We start from the raw sequence: 18310 nt of genomic DNA on the forward strand, positions 1-18310 counted from the left end.
GCCAGAAGTTGACACAACCATAGAAAAGTTAAGAAAGAATTCTGCAAAAGCAATGGGCACAGTCTACTCCGCACCATACAGGGGGTCCTTTTGGAAACCTCAGTTTCGAGGAGGGTTCAGACCAGACAGCTGAGGCATCCACATCACAAGCAAAGACAGCCTACCAACCACAATACCAGCGGGTGGTTTCAGGGGCACATATAGAGGGCAGTACACCAGAAATAGAGGCAAATTTCAAACCTCTAAGCAACCTCACTGCACCCAAAGCAGTGACTTCTCTCACTTCCTTCCGCTCCACACCTCTCCTGTGGGAGGAAGACTACAGCAGTTCCACACAAATTGGCAAAATATTACCACAGACAATTGGGTGCTATCAATTATCCGCAATGGCTATTGCCTAGAATTGATGCACACTCCTCTAAATATCCCACCAAGGTCACATAAACTATCCACAGAGCACATCACTCTGTTTCAAGAAGAAGTCCAATCTCTACTACTCAAACAAGCAATAGAACTGGTGCCACAATCTCAAATAGGGACAGGAGTTTACTCCCTATATTTTCTAATTCCCAAAAAAGATGGCACCCTCAGGCCAAAATTAGACCTCAGGACCCTCAATCTTTACATCCTATCAGAACATTTTCACATGGTAACTTTACAGGATGTCATCCCACTACTACAAAAGCAAGATATCATGACAGCATTAGACCTCAAGGAAGCGTATTTCCATATACCCATCCATCCTGCACACAGAAAATATCTCAGGTTTGTCATTCAAGGAAAGCACTACCAGTGTTGCCCTTTGGAATAACAACAGCTCCAACGGTAGTCAGAGTGCTTAGCAGTAGTCGCAGCCTACCTAAGAAGACAGCATATACATGTCTTTGCATATCTAGACGATTGGCTAATAAAATCAAGCAGTCATATCCAATGCCAAAATCATACGCAATATGTAATACAAACCTTGCACACACTAGGATTTTCAATAAATTACCAAAAATCACACCTGCAACCAGCACATATACAACCGTATCTGAGTGCAATACTAAGTACTCAGCAAGCTCTAGCATATCCAAATACACCAAGGATACAAGCTTTCCAAAATCTAATCACACAAATACAAACAAATCACCAGTACACTGTCAGATTTGTCATGAACATTTTAGGAATGATGGCATTGTGTATTGTAATTGTTCCACATGCAAGACTAAACATGCGGCCCTTACAACAGTGCCTTGCACAACAATGGTCACAGGCACACGGTCCCCTTTAAGATCTAGTGTTGATAGACCGCCAAACATGCATGTCCCTTTAGTGGTGGAATTCCACAAATCTAAAAAAAATTTTTTTAAAAAAGGGCGGCCATTTCAAGACCCTTTGCCTCAGACCATAATTACAACAGATGCATCAATGATTGGTTGGGGAGCTCACCTAAACAATCACACCATTCAAGGGCAGTGGGATGTCAAACACAAACAGCTACACATAAACCATTTGGAGTTATTAACTGTCTTTCTAGCACTCAAAGCATTTCAACCTCTTCTCATACAGAAGAATGTTCTGATCAAAACAGACAACATGACAACCATGTACTATCTAAACAAACAGGGAGGGACACATTCATCCCAGCTCTCCCTTCTAGCCCAACAAATTTGGAAATGGGCAATCCACAACCAAATTCATCTGTTAGCACAATACATTCCAGGGATAGACAATCAATTGGCAGACATCTTCAGCAGAAATCACCAACAAATACACAAATGGGAGACTCCTCCTCAAGTACTTCAAAAATACTTTCAAAAGTGGGGAACACCAAATATAGATCTGTTTGCAGCAAGTGAAAACACAAAATACCAAAACGTCGCATCCAGACACCCACATCCCCTATCCAAGGGCAATGCTCTATGGATCAATTGGTCAGGGATATTTGCTTACGCTTTTCCCTCTCTCCCACTCCTTCCCTTTCTGGTCAACAAACTACGTCAGACATCAGACCATGATACTCAAAGCCCCAACATGGGCACGTCAACATTGGTACACAACACTCCTAGACCTGTCTGTAGTACCCCATTCCAAACTCCCAAACAGACCAGATTTGTTAACACAAAACAAAGGTCAAGTCAGACACCCAAACTCCAGTGCTCTCAATTTAGCGATTTGGCTCCCGAAGTCATAACATTTGGATACCAAAAACTTCCATCAGAGTGTATGGAAGTGCTCAAGCAAGTACGTAAGCCTACTACTAGACAATGTTATGCTAACAAATGGAAAATATTTGTTTACTACTGTCAGTCTAAAAACACTGATCCACTTACAGCATCAATACAGGATATTGTATGCTACCTACTTCAATTACAAAAATCTTATTTGGCTTTCTCATCCATCAAAATTCACCTTACTGCAATATCTGCATACTTACAAACTATTCAACACACTTGTCTATTCAGAGTTCCTGTTATTAAAGCCTTCATGGAAGGATTACACATTATTCCACTTAGAACACCACCTGTTCCTTCTTGGAATCTAAATATTGTACTTACCAGACTCATGGGCCCACCTTTTGAACCCATGCACTCTTGTCAAATTCAATTTTTGACTTAGAAGGCTGCCTTTCTCGTAGCTATTACTTCATTACGAAGAGTTAGTGAAATTCAAGCATTCACTCTCGAGGAACCTTTTTTCCAAGTACACAAACACAAAGTTGTACTTAGAACAAATCCCAAATTTTTACCAAATGTAGTATCTCCTTTTCACATCAACCAAACAGTGGAATTTCCAGACTTCTTTCCCCAGCCTGACTCAGTTGCAGAAAGAGCTCTTCATACTCTAGATCTCAAGAGCTCTTATGTACTATATAGATAGAACTAAAGATTTCAGGAAAACCAAACAACTTTTTGTTGCTTTTCAGCAACCACATAAAGGCAATCCTATCTCTAAACAAAGGTTAGCAAGATGGATTGTGAGATGCATACAAACATGTTACGTTTAAGTCAAAAGGACAACTTTTGATCACACCTAGAGAACATTCTACAAGAAAGAAAGGTGCTTCTATGGCATTTTTAGGAAACCTACCAATGGCTGATATATGTAAAGCTGCCACATGGTCTACTCATACATTTACAAAACACTATTGTGTTGATGTTTTTTCACATCACAGGCCACTGTGGGCCAAGCTGTCTTACGAACACGATTTCAAACAACTTCAACTCCTACAGGCTAGCCACCGCTATTTTTTGGGAGGATTAACTGCTTTGTAGTCTATCCATAGCATGTGTATCTGCAGCTACACATGCCATCGAACGGAAAATGTCACTTACCCAGTGTACATCTGTTCGTGGCATATAGTGCTGCAGATTCACATGCACCCTCCCTCCTCCCCAGAAGCCTGTAGTTGTTTATCATTTGTACATATGTAGATACATTTACACTTGCGTGGACATCTTTATATTCTTGTACTCTTATCACTTCTTCCTTCACCCTTTGAGGGAAAACAATCTACCAAAGGAGTCGATGCCCATGTGACTGTAATCGAGAGGAGGAGACACTCGATCCCGTGACTCCGAAAATACTTCTTCAAAGAAAAACAACTTGTAACACTCTGAGCCCAACACTAGATGTTGGAATAGCTATGCATAGCATGAGAATCTGCAGCACTACATGCCACGAACAGATGTACACTGGGTAAGTGACATTTTCCATATATATGTGTGTGTGTGTGTGGGGAGAGGTGTGTGTAAATATTTAAATACACCGCATGAGCATCTTTTATGTCCTACTATACTCTTTTCACTACTTCACTCTCCCGCCTGCGGACAAACAATCTAACAAAAGACTCGATGCACATGCACAGTATCACCGAGAGGAGTCACTCGATCCTGTGACTCAAACTTTTCTTCAAACAAAAACAAGTTGTACTACTCCAAACCCAACACTAGATGGCGAGCTATGCACAGCATGTGAACCTACAGCACTACATGCCACAAACAGATGTCTACTGGTAAGTAACATTGTCCATATATATATATATATATATATCGATGGCATGTGTAGCTGCAGATACACATGCTGTGCATTATCCTGCCATCTAGTGTTGGGCTAGGAGTGTTACAAGTTGTTTTTCTTCGAAGAAGTCTTTTCGAGTCACGAGATCTAGGGACTCCTCCCATTTCGGCTCCATTGCGCATGGGCGTCGACTCCATCTTAGATTGTTTTCTTTCCGCCATCGGGTTCGGACGTGTTCCTCTTCGCTCCGTGTTTCGGTTCGGAAAGTTAGTTAAATCTCGGAAAATTCTTCGGTATTATTTGCGTTCGGTATCGGGTTAGTAATAGCACTTCGACGCCGAAGAAAAGAAGAGCTCCGGTAGCCCTTTGGGGCTTCCATTCCCCGGCGGGGCCTGGTCGGCCCGACCGCATGCGTCTTTAAGGCTCATGGAACGGACCCCATTCCGCTTCTGCCCCGAATGCCACAATAAGTATCCTTATACAGACCAGCATTCGGTCTGTAATTTGTGTTTGTCCCCCGAACACAAAGAGGATACCTGCGAGGCCTGTCGGGCATTTCGGTCGAAGAAGACCCTACGGGACCGGAGAGCTCGAAGGCTTCAAATGGCGTCGACGCCGGCAGGACACCACGACGCAGAAGAGGAGACTTTCTCCATTCCTGATTCGGACTCGGACGAGACCGAAATTGAGCAGCCGGCGAGGCAAAAAACAGTGAGTAAAACTGCCCGGCCAAAACTCACACAAAAATAATAAAAGCCCAGGGGACGCCGCCGCCTGCAGGCCATGGCTCAACCCGTAAGCAAGGTGACCAACCATCGGCACCAAAAAAAGGCACACTCGTGTCGAAGGCATCCGACTCTGGTCGAGATACCGGCACAGAGTATACTCGGCACCGAGATACTGGCTCCGACCAAACTCTGCACCGAGATATCAGCACCCCGAAACCAAAAAAAGGTGTCTTCGGAGCCGAAAAAGACTGCTGAAAAGGTTTCGGTGCCGAAACATCCAGCCTCGGAGCCGAAACAGAGCTCCTATACCGAAGAACAAGGCCTTTCATCACAGCTACAAGGTCATAAATTCGGAGAAGAACTAGAGATGGGAGAGCCAGACTATACACAAAGAAGGCTCCATATACAGAAGGACACGGGGAAAATAAGAACTCTTCCCCCAATTCAAATGAAACGAAAACTCGCTTTCAAGGAAACAGAAAAACAGCCAAAGGCTAAAGTGGCTAAATAAAAAAACTCCACCACGTTTTTCTCCACAGCCATCGCCACAGCACTCACCGCAACTGTCCCAATTGCAACACCACCAGTGATGCAATCACCAACGCACACAGGGATGAGCCAAGATGACCCAGATGCATGGGATCTAAACGATGCACCATTATCTGACAATAGTCCGGATTGCTACCCGGCAAGACCATCACCACCAGAAGACAGTACTGCTTACGTGCAGGTGGTGTCCAGAGCAGCTACTTTTCACAATGTAGCACTGCATGCAGAACCTATAGAAGATGACTTTTTATTCAATACCCTGTCATCAACACATAGCCAATACCAGAGTCTGCCTATGTTACCAGGCATGTTAAAACACGCGAAACAGGTGTTTCAAGACCCAGTCAAAGGCAGAGCCATCACACCTAGGGTGGAGAAGAAGTACAAACCTCCCCCTACGGACCCTGTGTACATCACGCAACAACTAACACCTGACTCGGTGGTAGTAGGAGCAGCCCGGAAAAGGGCAAACTCAGACTTCTGGGGATGTACCACCACCCGACAAAGAAAGTCGAAAGTTTGATGCAGCAGGGAAAAGGGTTGCCGCCCAGGTAGCCAATCAATGGCGCATCGCCAATTCACAAGCTTTATTGGCAAGATATGACAGGGCTCATTGGGACGAAATGCAGCATTTCATTGAACACCTTCCCAAAGAGTTTCAAAAGTGTGCACAACAAGTGGTGGAGGAGGGCCAAAGTATCTCCAACAATCAGATACGATCGGCTATGGACGCAGTGGACACAGCCACCAGAACAGTAAACGCGGCGGTCACTATTCGGAGACACGCATGGCTATGCACCTCCGGATTTAAGCCAGAGATCCAGCAGGCTGTGCTTAATATGCCTTTAAATGGACAACAGTTGTTTGGGCCGGAGGTGGATGCAGCTATAGAAAAGTTCAAGAAAGACACGGACACGGCCAAAGCCATGGGCGCGCTCTACTCCCCACAGAACAGAGGCACCTTTAGGAAGCCACATTTTAGAGGGGGGGTTTCGAGCACAGAACCTTCAACCTCACAGGCCAGACCCACATACCAGGGCCAATACCAAAGAGGAGGCTTTCGGGGACAATATAAGGGTGGACAGTTCCCTAAAACAAGAGGGAAATTCCAAAGCCCAAAAACCCCACAAACTAAACAGTGACTTCAGTGTCACAAATCCCGAACGTATAACACCAGTGGGGAGGTGGGAGACTCACACATTAATACAAAAATTGGGAAAACATAACTACGGACTCGTGGGTCCTAGCCATTATCCAACATGGTTATTGCATAGAATTCCTACAATTACCACCAAATGTGCCTCAAAAAGCACACAACATTTCCAAACAACACTTGGATCTATTACAACTAGAAGTCTAAGTGTTGTTACAAAAAGAGGCAATAGAACTAGTACCCAACCATCAGAAAGGAACAGGTGTTTATTCCCTGTACTTTCTAATACCAAAAAAGGACAAAACACTGATACCCATCTTAGATCTCAGAACACTAAATCTTTACATCAAATCAGATCACTTTCACATGGTGACACTTCAAGACGTGATTCCCTTGCTCAAACAACAAGACTACATGTCAACATTAGACCTCAAGGATGCTTACTTCCACATACCCATACATCCTTCCCACAGAAAATACTTAAGGTTCGTAATCCAAGGAGTACATTACCAATTCAAAGTGTTACCATTCGGGATAACAACAGCACCAAGGGTATTTACAAAATGCCTTGCAGTAGTAGCTGCACATATCAGAAGACGGCACATACACGTATTCCCGTACCTAGACGATTGGTTAATAAAAACCAGCACTCAGAAACAGTGTCTTCAACGCACAGAATATGTCATCGAAACCCTTCACAAGCTAGGGTTCTCAATAAACTACCTAAAATCACACTTACAACCGTGTCAAATACAACAATACTTAGGAGCAACAATCAACACAGAAAAAGGGATTGCCATTCCAAGTCCACAAAGGGTACAAGCATTTCAAAGCGTAATACAAAGCATGCACCCAAACCAACAGTATCAAGTAAGGTTAGTGATGAAACTTCTAGGCATGATGTCTTCATGCATAGCCATTGTCCCAAACGCAAGATTACACATGCGACCCTTACAACAGTGCCTAGCAACACAATGGACACAAGCACAGGGTCAACTTCAAGATCTAGTGTTGATAGACCGCCAAACACACTCCTCGCTTCAATGGTGGAATCCTATAAATTTAAACCAAGGGCGGCCTTTCCAGGACCCAGTGCCTCAATACGTGATCACAACAGATGCTTCCATGGTAGGATGGGGAGCACACCTCAACCAACACAGCATCCAGGGACAATGGGACACTCAGCAAAGACAACTTCATATAAATCAACTAGAACTACTAGCAGTGTTTCTAGCATTGAAAGCATTTCAACCGTTAATAGCCCACAAACACATTCTTGTCAAAACAGACAACATGACAACAATGTATTACCTAAACAAACAGAAAGGGACACACTCATCACAGCTGTGTCTCTTAGCACAGAAGATTTGGCATTGGGCGATTCACAATCACATTTGCCTAATAGCACAATACATCCCAGGAATCTAAACCCAGTTGGCCGACAAACTCAGTCGAGATCACCAACAGACCCAAGAATGGGAAATTCATCCACAGATACTGCAAACTTACTTTCAAAACTGGGGAACACCGCAAATAGACCTATTCGCAACAAAAGCAAACTCAAAATGCCAAAACTTCGCATCCAGGTACCCACACCCTCAATCCAAGGGCAATGCGTTATGGATGAGTTGGTCAGGGATATTTGCTTACGCTTTTCCCCCTCTCCCACTCCTTCCGTATCTAGTAAACAAATTGAGTCAAAACAAACTCAAACTAATACTAGTAGCACCAACTTGGGCTCGCCAACCATGGTACACAACACTACTAGACCTGTCAGTAGTACCTCATGTCAAACTACCAAACAGACCAGATCTGTTAACTCAACACAAACAACAGATCAGACACCCGAATCCAGCATCGCTCAATCTAGCAATCTGGCTCCTGAAGTCTTAGAATTTGGACATCTAGACCTTACACAAGAATGTATGGAGGTCATTAAACAAGCTAGGAAACCTACTACAAGACACTGCTACGCAAACAAATGGAAAATATTTGTTTATTACTGTCATAATAATCAAATTCAACCACTACATGCGTCAACAAAAAACATTGTAAGCTACTTATTACACTTACAAAAATCTAAGCTAGTTTTTTCATCCATTAAAATACATCTCACAGCAATTTCTGCCTATCTGCAAATTATACATTCTACATCACTCTTTAGAATCCCAGTCATAAAACCATTTATGGAGGGTCTAAAAAGAATCATTCCCCCAAGGACACCACCAGTGCCTTCATGGAATCTCAATATTGTATTAACACGACTCATGGGTCCACCATTTGAACCCATGCACTCTTGTGAGATACAATACTTAACATGGAAAGTAGCCTTCCTAATAGCTATCACATCTCTTCGAAGGGTAAGTGAAATACAAGCATTTACCATACAAGAACCCTTTATACAAATACACAAACATAAAGTGGTTCTACGCACAAATCCAAAATTGTTGCCAAAAGTTATATCACCGTTCCACCTAAATCAAACTGTGGAACTCCCAGTATTTTTTCCACAACCAGACTTGGTAGCTGAAAGGGCTTTACATACATTAGACATTAAAAGAGCTCTAATGTATCACATTGATAGAACCAAACAATTTCGCAAAACAAAACAATTGTTTGTAGATTTTCAAAAACCTCATGCACGAAATCCAATATCCAAACAAGGCATTGCCAGATGGATAGTTAAGTGTATTCAAACCTGCTATGTAAAAGCAAAGAGAGACCTGCCTATTACACCTAAGGCACACTCCACTAAAAAGAAAGGTGCCACAATGGCGTTTTTAGGAAATATACCAATGACAGAAATCTGTAAGGCAGCCACATGGTCTACGCCTCATACATTCACAAAACATTACTGTGTGGATGTGTTAACAATGCAACAAGCCACAGTAGTACAAGCAGTATTATGGACATTATTTCAAACAACTTCAACTCCTACAGGCTAAGCCACCGCTTTTTGGGGAGATAACTGCTTACTAGTCTATGCACAGCATGTGTATCTGCAGCTACACATGCCATCGAACGGAAAATGTCACTTACCTAGTGTACATCTGTTCGTGGCATGAGACGCTGCAGATTCACATGCGCCCTCCCACCTCCCCGGGAGCCTGTAGCCGTTAGTAGTTGATAAAAAATAAACTTGTACAATTGTAAATTTGTAAATATATATCCCTTTTAGACACATTATGTACATACATACTTACTCCATTGCATGGGCACTATTACTATATACACAACTCCTACCTCACCCTCTGCGGGGAAAACAATCTAAGATGGAGTCGACGCCCATGCACAATGGAGCCGAAATGGGAGGAGTCCCTTGATCTCGTGACTCAAAAAGACTTCTTTGCAGAAAAACAACTTGTAACACTCCGAGCCCAACACTACATGGCAGGATAATGAACAATATGTGAATCTGTAGCGCCTGGTCGGGGTCCTACCCTTCGAAAATGAGGGCAGTGGCAGATTTTGTTAACTACTGATAGTAGTCCAGGCAGACTAGAGTAGTAGTACCTAGTTGGATCAGGCGAACTGGTTGCCCCAAACATGATTTAGGAGAGCTGTGTGAGCATCCTTTGTTTCCTCCTATTATTTGCATCCTAGCTGGCATGAAAACTTGCAGGTACTGCTTCATGATAACTAAGCGTAGAAGACCTTTCCTTATATTTAGTATTACCATGTTTGATAGCTGCTCCATTATGCCAAACTGCAGAGTTTCTTCATTGCTGTAAATCCAAAATGTTGTTTGATTTCACCCACAATAAACTGCTTCATTGTACTAGATATTCCTATATTGTCCTGAAAAGTTCACAAATACCTATTAAAAATAAACTATATGAGACATTGGCCTAAGCTATAACAGAAAATCACAATGTATGTAGAGTTACGGTTCCAAAACAGTGTACCATACATTTTAGTATCTGAGACAATTATGATGCAATTGAAAGATGCAATATAATATTCTTCCTGTTTTTTGCAGGGATGTCCAAGTGCTATCGAAGATGTTTTTAAAACAAAACTTCACATAATTGGAGCAGTTGGGATTGGAATTGCCGTTGTGATGGTTAGTATTTGGAACTGCTGTATAATAAATGATACCTCTGGATTTATAGTAGAGTATGGTGTGTTGGTAGGCATGATAGGTTTAGATTAGGACTAGATGCACTAAGTCATGGGAACAACTTCAAATATCTTAAGGAAACACCATCACTGATTAACTTGCTCACAAATTCCCCGACAGGTCAAGCAAGCGTCTATTTAAATGTATTTATTTGAAAGCTTCTGTTTGAATCTATCTGAAATATAAACAGTAAAGTAAGTTGCACCTTTATAGAGGTGTAAATTCATGAAGGATATCGTTTTTTGCTTAGATTGTAGTTAATTTGGATCGAGGGATAAACTTCCTACTTTTAGGAGAAATGAGTGGTGATTAGCAATGATTAAAAAGACTGCACAGTCCCCTAGATCGATAAAAATATAAATTCGGACTTCCAAGTCCCTTTTATGGATAGCATTGCTCAACAGACAGGGCAATTCTTTCAAAAGAGGATAGTATGAGATTATGCAGGTATTAATAAAAGGATACCCCAGTATTTATGGAATACTCGTTTCGATACTTGTGGCATAAGGACGTAGGCAGCGCATGCAGAGATCATAACTCGTCTTAACTGAATCCAAAAATAAGCTGTGCCTGCTCTAGGGCATTAATTTTCAGTAGAAGCTGATGTCTCACAAAGCATGTTCAACCTCTTTACCGCTTTAGTGAAGTGAGTTGCTTGTTACATGAACTACCAACCTACCTGTATCAGAAAAGCCAGTGCCTAACTAGTCAAATATACAGTCCCATTTAAGCTGAAGTAAATCGACAGAGAAATCTATACTTGCATGCTTCTTCTGAGCTAGATCTGACCAAGAATTTTGGAATATTCAGAATCCGATCCGGTTTGGAATAATAGTAATCTTAACACCTACAAGGCCCCTTGAAGATTTTTTTTTTCCGTTCAAGTAAGGACGAAGACATTGACTGTAAACAGGATTCTTGTCTAGGTAGGACACACCCATTCCAGTTTTTTCTGGGTAGCATCTTTGTCCTTAATGAGTATATTAAAGCAGATTGAGATTGCCACACACTCTGCCTTTGTTGACTCTTATCTATGACTTTGTTCCTTTGCCATAACAGACTGGGAAAGTGGCTGTATTGTAAGGCACAGATCTTTGGATAATATAGGTCCATCCAATTGGCTGGTAATGTTTGTTCTAACTATAAAGTATTCACCTTGTTAAAGGTTGACTTAATGTCTGTTGGAAAGAAAATGCGTGCCTTCTTCACACGCACATTTCATAAGAACTAGCTGTAATCTCATTATTGTTCTATTGTCCCTGTTCACTCGCTCAACAATGCTTGAATTTATAAATATGTCAAATATTTCGACCTTAGTGCCCATGCAGGAAATAGTCTTGGATTCACTGATTTACTCTTGTCTTGCTATTGGGGGGTAACTTGATATTAGGGCGGACTGACTGTAAAATGGATGCCCATTTCTGTGAGAAAAACATTGAAAGCTTCAACTTTGCTTAATTTCAGGCTGCCGTTGTGGGGTCGGGCAGTCCCAAAGGTCCACGCACAGCTAAGCGTTGTTACTTCATGTACAGTGCAATTTAATTCGGGGAGGGATAGAGCCTGGGAGCTGTGCATTTCTTTGGCAACTCATCTGCTTACGTGGGAAAGCTGTGCTGGCATTCTGCTGACTACACAAGTAAAAAAAAAAATAGCAAATGTTGTGGGCTATTAGAGTCATGTCTTCTCTGGGTGATGGGTTCATGAAGTTAACTAGCTTTAATTTCATATTGATCTCTGAACTGTGGAAGAAGGAAAATTCTGGTTAGTTTTCTAAGCAATTAAAGGGCTAATGTGATAGCTCTTGTGATGGCTATTACGTCTTGCAGTTAACAAAATGGGTGAGCCCTGTGAATTTGTTTCCACCCATACCCAACGTTTGAGAGTGTGAACCTACCTCTTGTGATATTTTTGTGACACTTGAGCACATGCCTCTTCTGCTTAGATTACCACCCTCCGCTGTCTCGATTTATTTGACATGCTTAGAAATTAAGGCATTCCAGAGCCTCATTACACTTGCCAACTATAAATGTAATATTATGTCATTGTTCGCAGTAGGTCTGCAAATTAGGCCATACGCGTTTATTCTAGTGTTGTAAATTTACTTTCCCTTATGGGGTTGTGTGTGTGTGTGTGTGTGTGTATATATGTGTGTGTGTGTGTGTGTGTGTGTGTATATATATATATATATATATATTTTCACTGAAAACGAAGCAGTGAAATAGTTGTGAATTAAAATCAAAGAAAAAACACAAATTCAGAAGTTATAGATAAGGCTGCAGCCTATAATTTGCAGAAGAGCCATGCAATCCATAACGTGTGCATCAAATAAATGCCTCTTATTGTGAACCACTAAAAGCTGACTTTAGTGCTCAGACTGGAGGATTTTGAAAAATAATGGACTTCGAACTGATGTCAAGAAAGAAGGAAATGTTTTTCTTGTGAGACTTTGACCAGAAGAGGAGAGTCAACAAATCTGTAGTTTCAGACCTGATGTAATACTAAAACCCATTCTCAGTCTTGATGGAGAGGGAAAACCTTCCCTCTTGATTCTGCCGGAGTGCCACCAGAAGTTTGTTTGAAAGTATAAAATAAGTATACAGTTTGTCTACCCAGGGAGTATATGTCCAAAACATGTTGGGTATGTGACAGTTCCTTATCAAAGACTCTAAGGACGAAAGATAGACAGGGGTGGGCCCATCACACCACACATCAAGCAATACACCCTGGAACATTTAGGCTTGATGGAGAGAAAGGCTGTGTGAAAATCGAGGAATGCTTTGAATGTATTGCAAGGCAAGCTTATTGCAAGGTCTACTATGCCATGTTCTCCACTTGACCCCACCCCTACCTCCTAGAATATGGATGGAGCATGGAGATTAACTTTCCTATCCATTAGTACAGCTGTGTAATCAATCACTGGAGTCGGGGTGGTGCCATCCACATGGAAGAAGGAGATAGTTACCTTCTTCTAAAGAAACCCGCAGCAGACCCACTGGTACTGAATAATTACAGACCCATATTGCTTCTTTCTTTCCCTGTGAAAATAGTAGAGCGATATGTAAGCAGAAGTCTATTTCATTATCTGGAATCCCACTCCCACCTTGAGGATGAGCAATTCGGGTTCCAATCTGGGCATGGTATGGAATCAGTCCTACTCGTTGCTATGGACGAGTTGCGGATGAGGATAGACAATAGTGGACAGTCCTCATTATGTTGGACTTTTCGGCTGCTTTTGATACGGTCAACCATGCAATCCTCTTGACCAGACTAGCATCAGCTGGAATGTGGGGCTCTGTGTTGAAGTGGATTGAATCCTATCTGTCAGTCAGGTGCCAAGCACTCGCCTTCCCCATTTTTGTTCTGAATCTAAAGAGTTACAACAGGAAATCCTGCTGGACTCTACACTCAGCCCAGTCTTATTCAGTGTTTATCCAAGACCTCTTATCACATTTATTAAGCAGCATAACATCAGTCTAGTCAACTATGCAGATGACACTCAATTGATTTGATCTTTTACCAATAACTAGGAGGAAACTGGGACTGCCTTTCAGAATGGTGTTAAACATCTCATCAGGAGTAAAAGCACAGCCGTCGGCCACAGTACACAACCGTGGGGTTGTCTTTAAAGACAAGTTGTCCTTGCAAAGTCATGTTACTAATGCTGGCAGGCTCTTGCTTTGCACTCCTTTGTGTTTTACGAAAGGTGTTACCTCTGCTGCCTGCTCAAGTCAAACCCTTGGTGGTGCGGAGTGTTATACTCAGTAGATTAGACTACTACAATGCCCTGCTACTTGGAGACCCTGGATTTGTGGTAAGGAGACTGTGTAAAGTGCAAGTAGTGGCAGCTAAATTGGCACTGAACAGACCCCGGAGGTCTTCAGCATCTATTGCTCTAAAATAATTGCACTGGCTCCCTCTGAAACATAATTGTTTTCAAATCCATGTGTATAGTGTTTAAGGCACTACAAGGAAAAGGTCCCATGCCTCTGCAGCAGAGATTGAAGAGATGTATGGCAGGGAGACATCTTCGTTCTATCTCCGCACACTTTCTTTGCATCAGTAAGTTTAAAAGGTCTAAACAAGGAGAACGTGCCTTCAAACGTAGCTCAGCTGTTGAATGAGCTTCCTTCTCTGTTAAGGGCCTCATCTGAGATGATGATGTCCTTCAGGAAAGCCTTGAAGACCTGGCTCTTTCCGAAATAACGCATTTGATTGAACTGTTCTTCTGAAAGTTTCAGCTGGATAGTACCTTGCCGTATGCTTAGCCCAAGGATACCAGATTGGTGACAACTGTGCTCTACGGAAGAGGCCCCACGAAACAGTATTGATTTGATGTCAAGCAGTCCGCCTCGATCGAAACAGACTAAAACATGCTTATCGAAAGAGGCAAAAAGAATAAGCATTGACAAAGCTGATAGGTCTTACCTATACAAGAGCTATTGCCTTCGACAATGTGTTTTTGCCATATTGTAAACCAGTGTTGATGACTGGATTTTTTGAAGTGAAGTATTGTAGAGTGGAGTAGAGGGAATAGTGTGGAGTAGAGTAGAGTAGAGTTCAGTGCAGCAAGTGGAGTGGAGTATTGTAGGGTGGAGTGGGTCGGGGTAGTGAGGTGGATTGGGGTGGGTGGATTGAAATGGGGTGAATTGGATTGGGGTTGAGTGGGGTGGATTATATTAGATTGGTTTGGGGTGGGTGGATTGGATTGGAGTGATAGGACTGGGTGGGGTGGATCAGAATATGGTGGATTGGATTGGGGTGGGGAATTGGATTAGAATAGTGTGGTTTGGTGGGGGGTGAATTAGAGTAGGTTGGGGTGGATTGTATTGGACTGGAGGGGGGTGGATTGGGGTGGAGTGCATTGAGGTGGGGTAGATTGCATTGAGGTGGGGTGTATTGGAGTGGGTCGATTGCATTGAGTGGGTGGATTGGAGTATATTGGATTGCAGTGGAGTAGATTGGACTGGAATGAGGTGGACTGGATTGCAGTGGGGTAGATTGGACTGGAGTGAGGTGGAATGGAGGGGGGTGGATTGGATTGAGTGGGTAGGTTGGATTGAGCAGGTGTAGCTTGAATGGAGTGAGGTGGGTTGGGTGGGGTAGATTGGACTCAGGTGAATTGGAGTGGACTGGTTTGAGGTGGATTGGATTGAGGTAGAGCGGGGTGGATTGGGGTGAGGTAGATTGGAATGGAGCAGATTGTTTTGGATTGAAGTTGGGCAGATTGGGGGTAGGGCAGATTGTTTTGGATTGGAGTGTGGCGGATTGTTTTGGATTGGAGTGTGGCGGATTGTTTTGGATTGGAGTGTGGCGGATTGTTTTGGATTGGAGTGTGGCGGATTGTTTTGGATTGGAGTGTGGCGGATTGTTTTGGATTGGAGTGTGGCGGATTGTTTTGGATTGGAGTGTGGCGGATTGTTTTGGATTGGAGTGTGGCGGATTGCTTTGGGGCAGTAACTATAACCACAAAAGAAACTGGTTCCATACCTTTAATAATTAGTTTTTAGCATGTGCTACTGTTGGTTACATGCTCTGCATACTAATGTTGGGAACAGACATTTGCAAGTTGATTTCTTCAAAGAAATCTTCGGTCTCGCTCCACCTCTAGTTGTTTCTCTCTCTGCCATCTGCTTTGGAGGTTCCATCTGTAGCTGTAGAAAACTCAACAACTTCTCTGTTCCTTAACTTCCAGTCGTCCAAAATCCTGATCATTGATCGGGAGAATCATTGATGGTAGCTTACTCACTTCGATTTCAAACCTCACCCAAAGGAGTTCCATTACAATATTCTGGTTGTATCCAGAATGACAGTTGGGGAAGGGTGACATCCACCCCTTACAGTTCTGACCCAAATGCACCAATAAATAACTGGCTAGCCTCATGTCTGCAACCTCTGCCTGTCTCCAGAGCATGTGGAATCAACCTAATCGGCTTTCTAGGCAGTCAGGAATAAAGACTGTTAGATATCACACAGAACATCTCCTGGCACATTACAAGATGCAGTATCAAGATCCTGCCGATCTTTCTGCTGCACTTGGCTACAAAAACCCCAGAAGACCGATATACTGGCAGCATGGAACGACCTAAAGGGCAGTAAGTAATGCCAAGGCCCAGAACAAGGCCATGTCCAGAGCAATAATTTGTCACCGTGTCCTGGAGGATCCTCCCTTTAGGAATTGACCTCGTAACCAGTTGTAAGTCCAAGCACCATTTCCTAGAGAGGCTGGTGTCAAGTCCTGAGACTAGCTACTAAAAAGGCACGACCTTCAGGTTCAGCTTCTGGCATCCAGCCCCCTAAGCTATGAGCCTCGGGATCAGGCAAAGCTGATACAGCTAGCAAGAGTTTCAGACCAGCTGTCTTCGAATATGTCACCTCTGAAGCCGTCTCCAATGCCTGCATTAAAGCCCGCTCCAAAAAGATCTCTACTATGAGGGTTGGATCCAGAGAGCCCACCAGACCTTACAGACATGCCAAATGTAAGATTGTGTAAGGTACACATCCATCCCAACATGCAGAAGACTTTTGCTCCGACACCACCTCAAGAGGAGCCTCACACTCCAAAGCAACACCTTTGAACACATCTCCGAGAACTTAGAATTTTGTCCTTTTCTTAAAAAGGGTAAGGCTACCAGTCATATACCACAACCTCGTACACTTGCCCCCATTACCATCACCTCAGTAGTCTTTCAAACTTACCATTCAGACCCAAATCAGGGAAGTCCATATGATACTTGAGCCTTTTTTTGACCTTACATCACGAAGGCCAGGGTATGATCCATGGAAGGATTAGAACATTGACTCGCAAGAAGGCAGTAGCTTAGAGCCTTTTCCAGTCAAGGCAGCACCTCCAGGTGATATCACCTTTCATGCGTAATACAAAGGGAAGGTTGCCACGATTAAAAAAAGAAAAGAAAAAAAAACTCCATGCAGTGGAAAAAATGATTATTTTCATGTGGAAACACTTTCAAATGTCCAAAGATTGGTCCATCATCTGCCCATCCTGAAATGCCTGACCAAGTGTGCCACTGAAGGAGCCAGTAAAAATGCAAGTGATTTCCCCCAGGGAGGAGAAAAAAGTACAAATTTGACCCAGATGAGCCTCTGTACATCATGAGACATGTACTGGCAGACTCCTTGGTCATACACAGGGTCAGTAAGAGTCTGTGCCCAAGACTGAGGAAGCCCCTACGCCGGACAAGGAGAGTAAAAAGACATGTGGCTGGGAAGCATGTCCCTGTGGTGGTGGCTTCCCAGTGGAATATCACTTACCCTGTTGAACTCTGCCAAGTACACCAGATGCTACTGGCAGGAACTGGAGCAGCCAATGAAACACTCACCAGCAGTGTACCAGAAAAGAACTTCTGGCAGATTGCAAAATCTGGTACGTGCTGGACACTGTCTCGATGAAGGTACCAGTATAATGCGCTGTCACCATGCCTGGCTTACTGTGTCTTGTTTTCACCCTGAGGGGAATAGAACATCATAAACTTGCCATTTAAAGGGGAACATCTATTTGAACCTCTGCCCCCTCTCTCCAGCCCCACTAAACCTGTTGTGGGGAGAATAGGGCTATTCCTTCCACATTAGGAGGAAATAACCTCTGGCAAGTGGGTCTTCTCATTAGTTCCGCAGGGGTATTTCCACCTCAAAAGCACACACCTACAACTGTTACAAGAGGGAGTACAAGTACTTCTAAGCAAAGATGAAATCAAACAAGTACTGTGGGGCCACTGAATGTATTCTTTGAACGTCCTTCTG

At 43.0% G+C, this 18310-nt stretch overlaps 1 protein-coding gene across 2 annotated transcripts in view; it reads left to right on the forward strand.

Annotated features, from left to right (window-relative positions):
* The window catches only part of CD9 (CD9 molecule), a 239894-nt gene that overhangs the window by 201168 nt on the left and 20416 nt on the right, over positions 1–18310 (forward strand). For both annotated transcript variants that reach the window (XM_069228443.1, XM_069228442.1), the window contains exon 7: positions 10412–10495. In XM_069228443.1, coding sequence (XP_069084544.1) covers positions 10412–10495 — 84 coding nt within the window. The remainder of the gene's footprint in view (positions 1–10411; positions 10496–18310) is intronic.

Source organism: Pleurodeles waltl, chromosome 4_1, assembly GCF_031143425.1.
Source record: "Pleurodeles waltl isolate 20211129_DDA chromosome 4_1, aPleWal1.hap1.20221129, whole genome shotgun sequence".
Lineage (NCBI taxonomy): Eukaryota > Metazoa > Chordata > Amphibia > Caudata > Salamandridae > Pleurodeles > Pleurodeles waltl.